Source organism: Lathyrus oleraceus, chromosome 3 (assembly GCF_024323335.1).
Source record: "Lathyrus oleraceus cultivar Zhongwan6 chromosome 3, CAAS_Psat_ZW6_1.0, whole genome shotgun sequence".
In the NCBI taxonomy this organism is placed as follows: Eukaryota; Viridiplantae; Streptophyta; class Magnoliopsida; order Fabales; family Fabaceae; genus Lathyrus; species Lathyrus oleraceus.
The window spans coordinates 244,997,046-245,014,094 of record NC_066581.1 but is presented as its reverse complement, the minus strand read 5'-3'; the positions used below and the strand labels follow the sequence as shown (position 1 = coordinate 245,014,094).

The 17,049-nt window shown below is 36.2% G+C and overlaps 2 protein-coding genes across 2 annotated transcripts; one reads left to right on the top strand and one right to left on the bottom strand.

Moving 5' to 3' along the window:
* The first annotated feature begins 1,319 nt into the window (after window positions 1-1,319).
* Window positions 1,320-5,450, top strand: LOC127130676 (uncharacterized). Its single transcript, XM_051059645.1, has 6 exons — window positions 1,320-1,374; window positions 1,465-2,600; window positions 2,829-2,993; window positions 3,147-3,284; window positions 3,432-3,765; window positions 5,422-5,450. Exons 1-6 carry the CDS (start codon window positions 1,320-1,322, stop codon window positions 5,448-5,450), a joined length of 1,857 nt encoding a protein of 618 aa, XP_050915602.1.
* Window positions 5,451-10,806: 5,356 nt separating this feature from the next.
* LOC127130675 (uncharacterized) lies at window positions 10,807-11,610 on the bottom strand. The gene is made up of 2 exons (XM_051059644.1): window positions 11,298-11,610; window positions 10,807-11,078 (listed from the first exon to the last, which is right to left on the bottom strand). The coding sequence occupies exons 1-2, from the start codon at window positions 11,608-11,610 to the stop codon at window positions 10,807-10,809; spliced, it is 585 nt and encodes a 194-aa protein (XP_050915601.1).
* Between the last annotated feature and the right edge of the window lie 5,439 nt (window positions 11,611-17,049).

The following is a 17,049-nucleotide window of genomic DNA, read 5'->3' as shown; positions in this document are numbered from 1 at the left end:
TGAGTATGCGTTGGAAAGATAAGGAAAAGATCTACAACTTTTGTTCAGAAGTTAAGAGCTGAATCGGACTGTAGCAGGGCCATAAATTCTGTTGAAGTTGCAGAATTTTATTTGTATTTTTGTTGGGTCATTTGTAGTGGGCTGGGTCGACCCAGTTGAGTTGTAAAACGGGTCTTTGTTTTCCCCTAGGTCTAGCAGCCGTACACCATGAGGAATTGAACGGGAAAATCACTATTCATGTACGAATTGGAGAGCTTGCAAAGAATGACTATGGAGAACTAATTTCCCAAGAATCAATTCACTGTAATCGGATGCCACTTTGAGGTTCTTTTATAATTTTCCACTAATCTGTTCCTTTGAATTATATCTATAATCACAATTACTTGCTTAATTTAATTGTTTTTACATGATAGAATTCTTTAATTTGATTGTTGTCTACTTTTGAATCAATTTCGTGATTAGTGTAGCTTTTGCATTATCACGTTCGATCATATTGCGTTTGCTTAATTCGCAATAGTTTTAATCCGTTTGCTTTACTCGGAATTCAGGGGCATACTTCGTATAATTGTTATTGCGCTTGTCAGTAGCTTTTGTAATCGAATAGGATCAGACTCGTTTAGGGAATTGGAATTTTATAGGGATCAATGATAAGTCGGAAGATGATATAGTGGGTTGATTCGTTTCAGCTTATTCAAATAATCACTTTTCATAATCACTTATTTTCTGCATTTTTGTAATTGAACACCAAATCAACCCCCCCCATTCGATTACGTTTAATTATTACAAACAAGAATCCTTGAGACGATATCCAAGTTTAATTGTCGCTGTATTACGTTTTTACAAAATTACTCATTTTGATCCGCGCGCGACAGCGGATCAAATTGGCGCCATTGCCGGAGATTCTTGTTTCTTTTAATCGTTTTTAGAGTCATAGGTTTAGTTTCTAAGCGTATAGGTCCTAGTTTCCTCGCAGTTTCGTCCAACTTGCGTTCGGGTGTTTTTGCGGTTTAGGAAAAAAATCTGTTTAAAATCTGTTTTTAGGAAAATTGTGTCAGATTATTCCGATTTTTTGTCGATTTATTAGAAAAAAATCAAGGATCAAAAGCCTCTATTTAGAAACTAAATAGTGGACGACACCCTAAAAAATCAAAATTCCTTATTTTTCTATTTTTTATGATTTTTTTTCTGTTTTGATAGTTTTAGAAAATTCCGAAAAAATTCTCAAAAATTTTAAATGACGTTATTAGATTAATTTCGGTGTTAGTTTATTTTTCTAAATTTATTTTAATCGTTTTCCTTCATTGTGTTTGTTTTTGACAATGGTTGATAATAGAACCTTAATGCAGTTAGCTGCTCCTGATGTGAATTACAATGGTTTGTGTATTGAATATGATGTTGCTGCTGTTCCTTTTGAATTAAAATCGGGTTTAATACACTTGTTGCCAAAGTTTAGTGGTCTTGCAGGTGAAGATCCACATAGACATCTCAAAGAATTTCAGGTTGTGTGCTCTACACCGTTGAGGCCTGAAGGAATAACTGAAGACCATATCAAACTTCGAGCTTTTCCTTTTTCATTGCAGGGTGCAGCAAAGGATTGGATTTATTATCTCGAGCCAAACTCAATTGCAAGTTGGACAACCCTGAAAAAAGTGTTCTTGGAAAGATATTTTCCTGCCTCCAGAGCTGCCTCAATAAGAAAGGAGATTTGTGGTATTAGACAAGGCAATGAGTCGTTGACCGAGTATTGGGAGAGATTCAAGCACTTGGTATCTAGCTGCCCTCAACACCAGATCATTGAGCAACTCCTCATCCAATACTTTTATGAGGGGTTGCTACCGATGGACAGGAACATTCTTGATGCTGCTAGTGGTGGAGCATTAGTCGATAAAACTCCAGCTGCTGCCAAAGCCCTTATTGAAAATATGTCTCTTAATTCTCAACAGTTCACCACTACGGACAATTCTGTGCAAAGCAAAGGCGTGAGTCAAATTCAAGTTTCTTCTAACAAAGCCTTAGAGACCAGAATTGAAGAACTCACTGCCTTAGTCAAACAGCTGGCAGTAGCAAAACCTCAAACAACAACTTTGTGTGGCATTTGTACTTCTCCTGAGCACCCGACCGATACTTGTCCTATTCTGAGAGACGAGTCCATTACTGAGCTGCCACAAGCTTATGCAGCCAACCTTTACAATCAAAACAGGTACAACAACACTCCTGACCTGTCCACCAACGAATACCATCCCAATTGGAGGAACCATCCCAACCTTCAATATGGAAACCCGCAAACCAGCCAACAACAGAACTCACCTCAAGTGGCTGCCCCTGCACCTTCCGGACCATCCTTGGAGGATCTTGTTAAGCAAATGGCCGTGAACAACCTCCAGTTCCAACAAAGAACCGATGCCAGCATTCAGACCTTGAACACACAAATGGGACAGCTTGCTACTCAAATAAATAACATGCAAGCTCAAGGTTCGAACCAACTTCCAGCCCAGACAGTTTTCAATCCGAATGGTCCTAATGCTAATGTGAGCGCAATTTCTTTGAGATCCGGAAAACTTACAGAACCAGCCCCTGAAAAAAATAAAAAAATCATTGAGGTAACTTCTGAACTTTCTCCTTCTGAATCTCACTCAGCTGAACTTTCTTCTCCTTCTATTGTGGTCGAAACTGAAAAAATTAAAGAAAAGGAGTATGTGCCACCAGTCCCTTTTCCACATAGAGTTCTGAAAAATAAAAGAATTGAGGAGGGAGACAAAGAAAGAGAGATATTGGATTTTTTTCGAAAGGTTGCGGTAAACATTCCGCTACTTGATGTTATTAAGCAGATTCCTAAGTATGCAAAGTTTCTGAAAGATTTGTGTACCAACAAGAGGAGGATTAAGGGAAGTGAAAAAGTAAACTTAGGACGAAATATTTTTGCCTTTATTCAGCCCAAACAATCATCCAAACAGATTGTAGGCGAGCAAAATGTTTCAGCCCTCACTACTCAGGTTCTCCCACAAAAGCAGAAGGATCCGGGAACAGTTGTTATTCCTTGTACCATCGGGGATAGTAAATTTGAGAATTGAATGCTTGATTTGGGAGCGGGCATTAATGTTATGCCTACTTCTATTTATAATAACCTTTGTCTTGGTCCTTAACAGCATACAGGTTTAATCATTCAATTGGCAAACAGGAGCAACGCTCGACCCGCCGGGTTAGTTGAAGATGTTCTTGTTCAAGTTAACGATTTGATTTTTCCTGCAGATTTCTATATTCTAGACATGGAAGGAGAAACCAAGGCAAGCGGAGCTCCCATCATTTTAGGCAGACCGTTCATGAAAATGGCGAAGACAAAAATTGATGTTGACGATGGAACCATGTCCATGGAATTTGGTGACATTGTCGCAAAATTTAATATTTTTGATGCCATGAAACACCCTGTGGAGGAGCATTCCATTTTTCATATTGAGCTGATTTCTGAATTAGTTGATGACTCTAGTTCTGAACTATTTGCGCTTGATTTTCCATCTCTCTCTGGTTTTGATGATATTTATTCATGTTCTGATTGTACTGATACTAACGTTTATGTTGTCTATGCTGAGATTGATGCTGCCTTACAGGCTGATACATTTCCGACATGTGAAGTTGTTACCAATAAACTTGTTTTTGCAGTTGATGCTCTTGCATTCCCGGCTGCCCCAAACACTCCATTCACCGAGCAGCCCCCGTCCTTAGAGCTAAAAGAGCTCCCTGAGAACCTGAAATATGCTTACTTGGAGAGTAATGAGAAACTCCCTGTTATTATCTCTTCTAACCTTGATTTCGATCAAGAAAATAAGCTTTTGCAGATTTTAAGGAAGCATAAAAAGGCATTTGGTTGGACATTGGCTAACATTCCAAGTCATATCACCTTCACGTGTCCATTTGACACTTTTACTTTTAAAAGATTCTTTGATCCTGGAATAAAAGGCGAAGATACTAATAAAAATTTCAAGTTCAATGGACATTACCCAAAGCTATTCCATGACAACCCCACTTTGGAAGAAGAAAATGTAGAATATATCTCTTTGGGAAAGGCTGCTTATGTGATCACCTATCCTCCTTGACTACTCGGGTGTGTTCTTTCCTCTCTCTTCTCTCTCTTATTTTATGTTTGTTTCTTTCATTGAGGACAATGCATATTTTAAGTGTGGGGGAGGGAATACTTTAGTTTCTTTGTTTTTGTTCTTTGTTTTGTTTTGTTTTTGTTTTCTTTCTAAAAAAATTGCATCTTCTTGAAAGTTTTAGGCTATAGATTACTTTGAGTCGAGTTTGCGGAGACTTGAGAAAAATTCACAAGATCGGTATTGTTTTAACACCGTAAGTCTCCTGCATATGGAAATTGAGTTGAATTTTTATTATGTTTTAGCCTTAAATTCTCATTCTCTGACAGCTCTTGAGTAGTTTATTTCAGCAGTCAGCACCATCTCACACACACTCTACGCAGGGAAGCCGATGAATATAAGTGAGTGTTCCGAAAAAGAAAAAAAAAGAGAAAAAAATAAAGGAATGCACCTTCTAAGTTTGGTGACCCTCACCCGGTCACTTAACCCAACGGTTGTAGAACCTTCAAAAAAAAAGTTTTTGACTCGTTGTTAGTTGGTTCAGCGGTTTCTGGTGCTGAACTTGGTAGGGCGAATTACGGTCCGATCCCCCGCAACTACAAGTGAGTAAGCAAAGGGTTATGCCACTTAAGTACCAGAACCCCGTGCAGAAAAGGATCAGAGTCACTAACCGGTCGCCTTGCTATGAGTGTGTGGAGATAACGGGCTTAATGTGATTGCGCCTGAATGAAAAAGAGCAAAAGAAGGATGAGTAAGTTAGGCTTTAGTATAATAATATGATTCGAGTTGATTTGTGTATTCAGGAGGTTTATGTCTGCATAACTGTGGATTAGTGTTCTTACAATATCCTTAGTGTGCAAGATTAGTACCTATCAATGCAAAGTTAACCGAAGATGACTTGTAGCCTAGGATGAGTAACTGATGATGTATTTGTGCTTTCTTTGTTTTGTTTTTCGTTTTGCTCGGAGTGCAAAAGTTCAAGTGTGGGAGAATTTGATCAGTGCATTTTGATGCACGTTCTTCCATGTTTGTACTTAAGCATTTCTTTGGTTTGCTTTACTTATTTTTATGTTTTAATGTGTTTTTACAATTTATTTTATTTTTGCACTTATTTGTTTTTCGCATTATATTTTCAGCATTAGCAGCTTTCACGAGAAAAATCATATCTTGAGCTACGAGTATCAGATTGAGGCTTGTGAGTATGCGTTGGAAAGATAAGGAAAAGATCTACAACTTTTGTTCAAAAGTCGAGAGCTGAATCGGACTGTAGCAGGGCCAGAAAGTCTGTTGAAGTTGCAGAATTTTATTTGTATTTTTGTTGGATCATTTGTAGTGGGTTGGGTCGACCCAATTGAGTTGTAAAACGGGTCTTTGTTTTCCCCTAGGTCTAGCAGCCGTACATCATGAGGAATTGAACGGGAAAATCACTATTCATGTACGAATTGGAGAGCTTGCAAAGAATGACTATGGAGAACTAATTTCCCAAGAATCAATTCACTGTAATCGGATGCCACTTTGAGGTTCTTTTATAATTTTCCACTAATCTGTTCCTTTGAATTATATCTATAATCACAATTACTTGCTTAATTTAATTGTTTTTACATGATAGAATTCTTTAATTTGATTGTTGTCTGCTTTTGAATCAATTTCGTGATTAGTGTAGCTTTTGCATTATCGCGTTCGATCATATTGCGTTTGCTTAATTCGCAATAGTTTTAATCCGTTTGCTTTACTCGGAATTCAGGGGCATACTTCGTATAATTGTTATTGCGCTTGTCAGTAGCTTTTGTAATCGAATAGGATCAGACTCGTTTAGGGAATTGGAATTTTATAGGGATCAATGATAAGTCGGAAGATGATATAGTGGGTTGATTCGTTTCAGCTTATTCAAATAATCACTTTTCATAATCACTTATTTTCTGCATTTTTGTAATTGAACACCAAATCAACCCCCCCCCCCCATTCGATTACGTTTAATTATTACAAACAAGAATCCTTGAGACGATATCCGAGTTTAATTGTCGTTGTATTACGTTTTTACAAAATTACTCGTTTTGATCTGTGCGCGACAGCGAATCAATCGTCTTTTGCATACCATTCACCACATATTGCTTGCATTTTGCACCAACATTTTTGTTAATGTGAAATCTAAATAGAAAATCAATCGACCTAGGAAACACAATTTCAATTGCTTTCATCAAAGCAAGATTCCTATCTGTCAAAACAACTTGTGGACACGAATCTTTCTTCACAAACAATTCTTTAAGTTTCTCCAATACCCAACAAAAATTCTTTGTCTGCTCAGACTCCATATACGTAAATGCAACAACAAAAGTTAACTTAGTTGATGTCATGCCAACAATTTCAAACAAAGGTTGTCTATATTTGGTTGTCTTGTAGGTGTTGTCCATAACTAACACAATAGGAAAAATATTCAACAACTTAACTGAAACGGGATGGACCCAAAATATCTCTCTCACAATTTCCGAGTCATCTCTTTTTCTATTCCAATACACATAGCCTGCATCCCCAATAAGCTTAAACAGATATTGTATCTCACTTCTAGGATCTCTTATCTCTTTTTCTATCATACTCTTATGCTTGTATATCTGTGTGATCCGAGTGACATTCTCTGGATCTCGGTCTGGCAAGAAAAGCAATATGTATTTAGGTGGTACATGTTTCTTTGTCAAATAAACGACATGTTGCTTCTCATCCGTGGTCAACCTACCAACAAAGGAATGTCATTCTAATCTATCAGGTAAACCATGGTTATGGACCCCATATTTTACATCAATCTTCCAGTCAACCCCATCTTTCGCCGGAGTCGACCTGATTTGAAATGGGCATCCATATTTTTTGTCGCACTTTAGGTTCCACTATCAGTATCCTTGTATTTCCCATCTTTATCACAATCAAATATTAATTTGTTACTTCTTCCTCTCTTGCTTGTTTCAGTATCTGAACGAGTGGTAATAACTGTTACTTTATTATGGAGTTTAACCTCTTTAATCCACCTTATCACCTCTTCTCGTGTATCAAATCTTTGAGTAGTTGAAAAAGCACCAGAAATATCTACACATATTTGGGGAAGAATTTTCATACCCGCACACACAAAAATTATCACAAAAAAAATAATAATAATGCAAAGCGGAAGACATCATAAAAGAGTTTCGGAACACATAAATAACACATCGGAAGTCTTTAAGAAAGAGTTTTGGTATATATTAGTATGTTAACCGGAACTCATATGTTAAGTGTTCTGGAACGGTATTTTTTAAAAACTAAATCGGAACTCTTCAATTAAGTCTTTCGGAACATGTTTCACACTAAACCGGATGTCTTCCACAAAGAGTCCTGGTTAAGAAAAAAACATACCGGAAGTCTTTTCCAATGTGTTCCGGTACGAGATTGAATAGTGCAATTTTCGAAAGTCTCAATTGAATGATTAAAAGTGAAATGGAAAATTGGTTAAAAATAAACAATGGTAAAATTGACATTTTTAAAAAAAATATAGGGGAGTAAATATAATGGTAGGGGTATGAGGTAAAAATTTCGAGAATCAAACTCTAGAATAATTTTTTAGAGCGTGTGCTTTTTGAAGTTAATGAGGAATCAAAGGGCTATAGGTTGTATGATCCAATGTCTAAAAGAGTGGTGATTAGGGAAAGTGTAATTTTTTAGCAAGCAATGGAATTAGGAAGAAATATTGTTAGATTTTGGGTCCGTTTTCAATTTTTTTTTTAAATGATTTTATAGTGTTATATATTTTAGTATAAAAAAATTTATAAATTTTTTTTTTATAAAAACTTTATATAAAATTTTATTTAAATAATTATTTTTAAAATATTATTTTAAGTATTTCATCACTTTATCAAAAAAAAATTGGATATCAAAATTTTAAAAATTATTTAATTTTGAAGCTATTTCAAATAGCTTTTCATAAAAACCATTTTTGAGATATAATTTTTTGAAAAATTTATAATTTTGATTGCATTGATTTTCAATAATGTATTTATATTATAGAATATCAAAATTAATTTTTTAATTTATAAAAAATAAATTTTAAAAAATTTATAATATTTTTGTAGAATTAATTCACTCAAACACGAATGTACAAACTTATATACTCACTTTCTTTATTTCAATAATTGATCGAACACACAAGCTTGTCAAACACGAATGTACAAACTTGTCGAACACACTAACTAGTCGATTTGAATTATTTCTAATTTCTTTCTCAACGTTAGAAATTTGTCGATCTTCAAGTCTTTGGTGAAAATATCGGTCAATTGTGCTTCACTAGAGCAATGTCTCACTTAAAGTTCACCTTGATTCACCTTCTCCCTTAAGAAGTGAAATCTAGCTTCGATGTGCTTGCTTCTCCCATCCAAAACTATATTCTTTGCAAGATTTATGGTTGACTTATTGTCGATCTGTAACACCAGGGATTTCTTCACTTCGACCTTTATTTCTTCTAACACGGATATGATCCAAATTGCTTAACAAGCTGCGTAAGATCCAGCTATATATTCAATCTCACATGACCTAGGTGCTTGTTTAAGACCATAGAGCGCTTTATGCAGCCTGTATACTTTCCTTGCTTCCTCCTGAATCACAAACCCGGGAGGTTGTGTGACATATAAAACTTCGTCTAAGGGACCATTCAAAAATGTTGATTTCACATATAAGTGAAATGTCGACCAACCTTACTTGCATGCCAAGGCTACCACCAATCTGACAGATTCTGATCTTGCTACTGGGGCATATACTTCAGAATAGTCGAGTCCTTCTCTCTGAAGAAATCCTCGAGCTACCAATCTTGCTTTATGTCTGGCTATTGACCTATCAGCGTTGTGCTTCAACTTGAACATCCATTTCACTTCAATAGCTTTTGTATGTGCTGGAAATTCGACTAACTCCCATGTGTTATTCCTTTCAATTGCTTGCAACTCTTCAACCATAGCTAACTTCTATAATTTATTCTTTAAGGCTTCGTTATAGTTGATTGGTTCAACTCCTGCAAGTAAAGTAAAATGAACTAATTCTCCATATGTTATGACTTCATCATCCCCAACAACTTCATAATCTTGAAGCCTTGTTGGAAGAACTCTAGTTCTTTGTGGTCTTTAGCTTGTACCAGCCACACCCTCTCGACTGTTTGCTCTGATGTCGACTATATCAGGAATCTCAGCAACGTCTTCGACTTCGACATCATTAGTTTATTCGTCGACGCCATAACCCATCAGTGGCTTGTTAGTTGATTCACCAGAACTCCCATCACATGAAGAACTTTCATCAATCACAATATCTCGACTCATTACGATCTTCTCATTTATTGGATTGAACAGCCTGTATGCACCAGTTTTATGATATCCTACCAGTATCATAGGTTCACTCTTGTCATCAAGTTTCCTTCTCTTCGAGTCAAGAACATGCTTGTAGAAAATAGAGCCAGACACCTTTATATGACTCACCGACGGTCGTGTTTCACTCCATACTTCTTCAGGAACCTTGTTCTTTAACTTCTTGGTAGGGCACCTATTCGGAATGTAAACAGCAGTGGTGACTGCTTCACCCCATAAGAGTTTTGGCAAATTCTTCTGCTTCAGTATGCATCTTTCCATATCCAATATTGTCCTATTTCTTCTTTTTGTTATTCCATTATGTTGAGGCGTGTAAGGAGCAATTACCTCATTATCAATACCATGTTTTGCAAAGAACTCTTCAAATGTCTTGGATGTGTATTCACCACCCCCATCTGTACGCAAAACCTTGATCTTCTTTTCACTCTGGTTTCCACAAGCTTCTTGAATCTCTTAAAGATTTCAAATACTTCATCCTTTTGCTTGATCACATAGATCCACAACTTTCGACTATACTCATTAAGAAATGAAACACAATATTTGTTTCGTCCAATTATATGATCCTCGAATGATCCATATACATCTGAATATACTACTTCTAGTATGCAAGAGGATCTCATTGGTACAGTCGAAGCAAAAGAGTTTCTGGATTCCTTCCCTACTAAGTAACCTTCATAGAGCCTGTCGGGCATCACAAGACTTGGTATGCCATTTGCCATCTCTTGAGTAATCAATTGATTGAGTGACCTAAAATTCAAATGGCCAAACCTCAAATTCCACAACCAACTATCCTTGTTGTCGACAACTGTCTTCAAGCATTGTATCTATGTCGAGCAGATCTTGATCTTAAATGTCATATTCTTCGACAACGGAGATTTTAAGACCAAATTATTTTGTGTCAAACAGTTCTAAGGCTTCATGCTTCATCACGATTGAGAAACCTTTTTCGACCTTTTGTCCAACACTAAGCAAATTGCACTTCATTCCAGGTACGTAGAGTACATCTTTGATCATATCTTTTCCACCATTGCTCCTCTGAATAACTATGTCACATGTACCTTCTTCGTGCAACGAGTTATTATCTGTAAATTTTATCTTGCTCTTTTTTGATTCGTCGAAGGCTGCTAGCCACTCTCTTCGACCAATCATGTGGTTCGAACAGCCTGTGTCGAGGAACCAGATCTTGGAGTCGACATGTTCATCTGCAACTGCAGCCATAAGCATCAAATCTTCAGAATCATCTGAATCTTGATGTGCAAGGGTTTCTCCTTCGTCCTTGCCTTTTTTTGCTCCCTTGTATTTTCTGGCCAACAATGCTTGGCCAAGTGACCCCATTTTTCACAGCTGTAACACTACACACCTTTCTTTTCTTCTTTATTAGTTGACGTTCCTTCTCCTCTTTTGGAGGATTCAGAATCGACCTTATGCTTCTGAGGGTTCAACCAAGACTTCTTACTCTTAGTCTTGCCTCTGAACTTGTTAGAAACATCATGCTTCTTCCATGTTTGAGCTTGTGGTGCATGTGTCGAATCTTGAACGCCCTTTCTTTCAATAATTCTCAACTCATGCGCCTCCAACGAACCATTCAAATATTCCAACTTCAGTGTTTCAAGATTGTTGGAATCTTAAATATCAACGATAACATGATCAAAGTGAGAGGTTAACGTAATCATTACCTTCTTAATTATCATCTTATCAGTTATGCTTTCACCACAACCTTTAATGAGATGATCAAGATTCTACACTTTAGCAATATAACTTGCAACATTTTCGTCTTCTCCCATTTGTGGTAATTTGTAATGCCATCAAAGCGCTTGCAGCTTGACGCCTTTAACCTTCTCACCGCCTTCATAATACTTCACCAGAACATCCCATGCCTCCTTTGATGATTCAACATGAGAAATCTGACCAATATCCGGTGAGTCTACCGCCAATTGAATGCAGAACAGTGCCTTGCAATCTTTCTTCTTGGCATCCCTGTGGTTGACTCTCTGAGCATCAATTGCATTTATAGCAAGCATATGAATACCATTAGTAACCACTTCAAAGGTTTCATGGAAGCCAAACAACGATTGTATTGGTTTATTCCATCGAATCCAATTCTTACCGTCAAGAACCAGAAGAGAGTTTGGAATACCACCATTATTGTTGTTCATCTTTGCAGTGATCAATTAACAACCCACAATCCCGGAAACATGATCACCAACGTGTGATTCTTAAAAATACGATCAAAAAAACCGGAGCTCTAGATACCAATTTGTTAGTGCATGAGGCACTTGTGTGAGAGAAGAGTTTGTGTTGAAAAAGAGAGAGAGAGACGAATAGAGAAAATAGAATAATTATTATTATTGAATGAGTAGAATAATACATAATTGAATTATAAGCTATATCTATTTATATACATGACCAACCCTAATTAACTTTTAGGTTTGGGCCTAAACAAATAAGTAACTTGAATTATATTCACAACAATTATGAGATTTGTATAAGAATGGAGGGGACAACGAAGAATTGCTTGCTTTTACAAATATTAACTATGTAGATGATGCAAAGATCACAAAAGGATTTCAAGAAACAATCAATAGTTACTCTATCAACCACCAAAGAAGATTGTTGAAGAAACTAATTCATTCACATGAATGTGCTAATATCATTATGTGTGACAATAGTTCAACAATCAAGCAGTCAAAAATTTCGTTCTTGCATGAAAGGAGTAATCAGATTGATATGTGATTTCATTTCTTGAGAGATCTAACAAAGGATGGTGAAGTTAAATTAATTCAACGAGGATCACAAGATCAATGACCTGTTTTGATGACAACGTCATTAAAGTTAGAATCATTTTTAAAACTAGAAAATATGATGGAAGTGTGTAACGATACGGAATTGGATCCTCTCCAATTTTTTCTTTCATGCCCTCTCTCATATGCAAGTATGTACGTTACATTAATTTAACAGTTCAAAGATAATGAAGAGAAACAAATATTATTTAAAGAAGAGAGAAACATGTATCAATTTAATTTTTATTTTAGTTTTATTTATTAATCCAATATTTAAGATACAAAAATGATTATACATCTAAAAATGAGAAGTTAATTTTTTAACTTTTATGGTATTAATACAACAACAATCAACTTACACTAACTGTGACTAAATGAAAATATTTTAAAATTAATTAAAATAGATCAAAATAATGATCTTCTTCACTGTCAATAAAAAAAAACTGATTACCAAAAAATATTTTAAAATTTAATAAAATTTAAAATCTATCTTTAATACTATAAAAAAGTTATGGTGTCCTATTTTTTTTCACTGTATAAGTTGTACATTTAAACTATTTCTTTAATAACAAGTAAAAGAGCCTTAAAAATTTAAAGTGTGAAAAAATAATAGTTTATATATTATAAATTTTTATTTTATTTTTATGTTAACAATATGAAATAAAGACATTAATTTTATTCTTTAACCACAAATATGTAATTTGTATATAATTTTTAAAACTTTTTTTAAAATAACCATTAATTTCAATTTAAATCCCTAAGGAACTTATTTTTCCAAAAAAAAATCAAAATAATCACCTTTCTTAACTGATGCGCCAGTTGAACTGGCGCATCCAATTAAGCTAGAGAGGAGGCGCCATTAGCCTTGGCGCATGCATGCAAAACCAATGCATTATGCGCCACATGCATTGGCGCATGCATGTGTGCATGTGTGTATTGTCACATGTATTGGCACATGCTTATGTGTGTGTGTGGAACCTAGTTCTTTGGTGCATGCATGGTTTGCTTCTTCTATAAATACCACCCTCGCATCTCCATATTATTTCACACAACTTCTTACCCTCTTCCATTTTCCTTCAATTTCTTCAATCACCTTCAATTTTGTTTTCTTTAATCATGTCTGAATACATTCACAAGAGAAATGCCGATTTAATCTTTTCAGCAGTCGCATCTCCGATGAAGATTCAACTTTGGAATATATATTTGTTTGAACGTCTTAATCGGACGTTGAACCGTTGGTTAGATGGAGAAATTGCAGATGGTGAAAGGATTAGAAGAATTCAATGGCTTGAGTTCACGTTCAACCAAAATGGAGAAGTGCGTGAATGGGTGGATATTAAGATTGACAGAGACATTCACAGGATGATGCATAATATATTCAAAATTATTTTGATGGTTGTAATCGCTTAGTTATAATAATGGTATTTTAATGTTGTAGTTGTTTGTGTTGTTGTTTATGTGTTGCTTGTGTGTTGAATGTGTTGTATTTGTTTGTGATGGTATTTCCTCACAAAGTTATCATATGAAATAAATTTTGTTTTTAATATAAAGCAAAAGAGGTACATGTAAAATTATATTGTTGTGTTCGTTCCAACACTAGGACAATTAGTACGATTGTGACCTGCCTGACGACATGAACTACATAATCGAACCATTTTGTTCGCCGTATCCATTTTGGTTCGAATACGGGTGTTGTTTGGGTGGCCATTTTTGTTTCTTCGCATAACTTCATTGTGCCAGAGAATGTCCCCTTGATATTCAGGCCAGTAATCCTCTTTTGCAACAACTGAAAAACTAATTTTGTAAACATTGGATAGGCTTATGACTTTATAAACGTCCGATAGTAAGTATGATGGATCCCTTCAAACCTTTGAACATGTCGCAATGACATGGGAACAGGGCATACGAAAGGCTTGGAACTTTCCACAATCGCACCAACCTCTATCTAGTTCCACTTTGTATTGTCCCATCGGCATACCTTCATTGTGATCCATGGACTCAGCAATATTGTACCAACCTTTAGTACGGTCAAGCACCGTGACCACGTGTGTGTTAGCTTTGATAGCTCCGTGAGTAATGAATTTCCTTGAAGCATCACTGAACAACTGCCCATATTGCAACACTGAATTTCATTTGGAACGTCTAGTCTCAAACAGCGCCCCTAGCCTGAAATATGTTGTCTGCACTAAAGCGGTTATAAGTAGGTTTTGAATGCCTTTGAAGATAGAGTCCATTGATTCCATAAGATTTATTGTCATGTGGCCCCAACGTTGACCATTGTCGTATGCCCTAGTCCACTTCTCTAATGGAATATTGTCGATCCACTGTACTGCATCTGTATTTGACAATCTGATGTCTTCGCGATAGTGTTTGAAAGAAGGTTCTGTTAATACGTAATCTGCATTGACAACCTTCTTCCGCAACGTTTTATCTTTGATCTCCCACATAAAATTTTAAGTGATATGTCTAATGTAGAAGACATGCATCGACGGAGGATCCTGCCAGCCATTATCAATGTTTTTGTATGAACTCACTATTGAAGGGTGGCAGTCAGAGATCAAACATAAGTTAGGTTGAGGAGCAACATGCAATCGTATATTTCTTAGGAAAAAACTCCATCCCTTAGCAGTCTCCCCTTCAACTAGGGAAAAGGAGATTTGAAAAATGTTTTTGTTGCCATCTTGTGCCACTTCCATCAGTAACGTTCCTTTATATTTCCCATACAACCATGTACCATCAATTTGTATAATAGGTTTACAGAAAGCAAAACCTTTGATGCATGGTTGATACGCCCAGAAGAGACGGTGGAATATTCCATTTCCAATAGCACAAGCCCCGTATGGGGTATACACCGACAACGTTTCCAACTTGACAATAGTCCCTAGAGCATATTGTTTAAGAGCCACCAAGTATTTTGGAAGTTGTTTGTAAGACTCCTCCCAATTGCCATACACTTCTTCAACCGCCTTTGTCCTAGCTATCCAAGCCTTCCTGTATGATGGAGTATAGTTGTATTATGATTCTATTTGGTAATTTTTTATTTCTCGAAAGTACAGGTAATACGATAAATATTATGTATTTACCGTTGTTATGAAACATAAATAAGGTAAACACATATAATTAGGGTTTAGCTATTTTGTCCCATCTATATAGTGTGTTGTGTAAAAATGCAACAAAAAAAAATACTTGTACGTTTTATTCATGCGCATATTTGCTACAAGCATGGAGTTGGTCAAGAATGATGTCACTCGCCCCGGTAAACGAGAAGTCATTCCTATTCCCCTTTACAACAAAGTAAGTTTAAAACGTTACCATCTAATTATTAGACTTTATATTACAACTAACTCTAACTAATATCCTTTCAAATGTTTATGATTTAGGTGGTCAGTTAGAGGGATGAATTACAACAGGTGTCTGAAACACGCTGTAGTAGTCTACCGCAATCTATTGAACCACATTGGATCAGACGATGTAATACTCCAACACAATTCTATTTTGATTAAAAAATAATTATCAAATTATTTATCATCTAATCAGGTCATATTCTTGTATAGTTTATCTGGAGACCATATCTAGGTCTTGATCATCAGGTTAACCATGATGATGATGCAGTTTGGATAGCAAAAATACCAATTATCCGGTTCACTACAGTGGAGATGCACCAGAGTGACCGGGTAAAACTGCAGTTCGACATGCAGCAACAAATTCCAGAACCTCCGACGTGTTTGGGAGATCGGCATCAATAAAGAGTCAATACCCGATGGCATTATTCCGACTTGAGGGACTTCGCAAAAGAGATGTGTCGTCATTAGAAGAATCGACGACAACACATCTTAAACGAACCACTCATACAGGGTGCTAGACCAACTCAACAATATATGGCATGGTTTAGGTCGGTTACAACGCCACAATTTGTGTCTAAGCCAAGGTATTTGATTGATCCATGCCAACTAGCTTCGTCATCATACGCCCAACAACAAGTCCCCGTCCAAGAACAATGTCAAACCATCCAAACCTAACAACCAACCTCACACCATCACCCTACCATATACACCCAACAACCAAACAACCAACCTCGCAACTCATTCATGCCACACACTCAACCTCAAAACCAAGAATCAAACCATATCCACCAACAACCATGCGTAGCCACCACAATAGTCTAAAACCCATATGATTCATACATTTCATGTCATCGTAGCCCCCCATCAATGACCACCCAAACATCACATCTCCACAACACCCAACCATTGTTTGACTATAGTACACCCTGAGAACCATTGATTCGTTTCCAAACCAGTTCAATGTCCCAATTCGGGCAACCATATTGTCCGTAATTCACCCAACCACAACGATCCAACTACGAGAACATGGGCACCGAACTCAATTACGGAAGCGCAGTTGGTGAGAACCCACTAGCTATTGGGAACAAATGATGACACATATATCAAATATGTTGGACCTTCCACCGAACCTTCACACCAGCCACCATTGGATCATGTCAGCATTCGAAGACCCCAAACACCTCAGGAAAATTGTGGGAGACCTCGAAGACAGACTAACGCACCTGGATGTGGAACATGGGGCGTTTCAATCGGGCGGAGCATTGGATTTTTTGTTAATTCCGTATAAATTTTTCATATGTTATATATATATATATATATATATATATATATATATATATATATATATATATATATATATATATATATATATATATATATAATTTTTATTTACAGTATTATATCTTTTTTAAATTAATATTTAAATTAAAAATAAAATTATAGGTGCATGCGCCACATGCATTGGCGCATA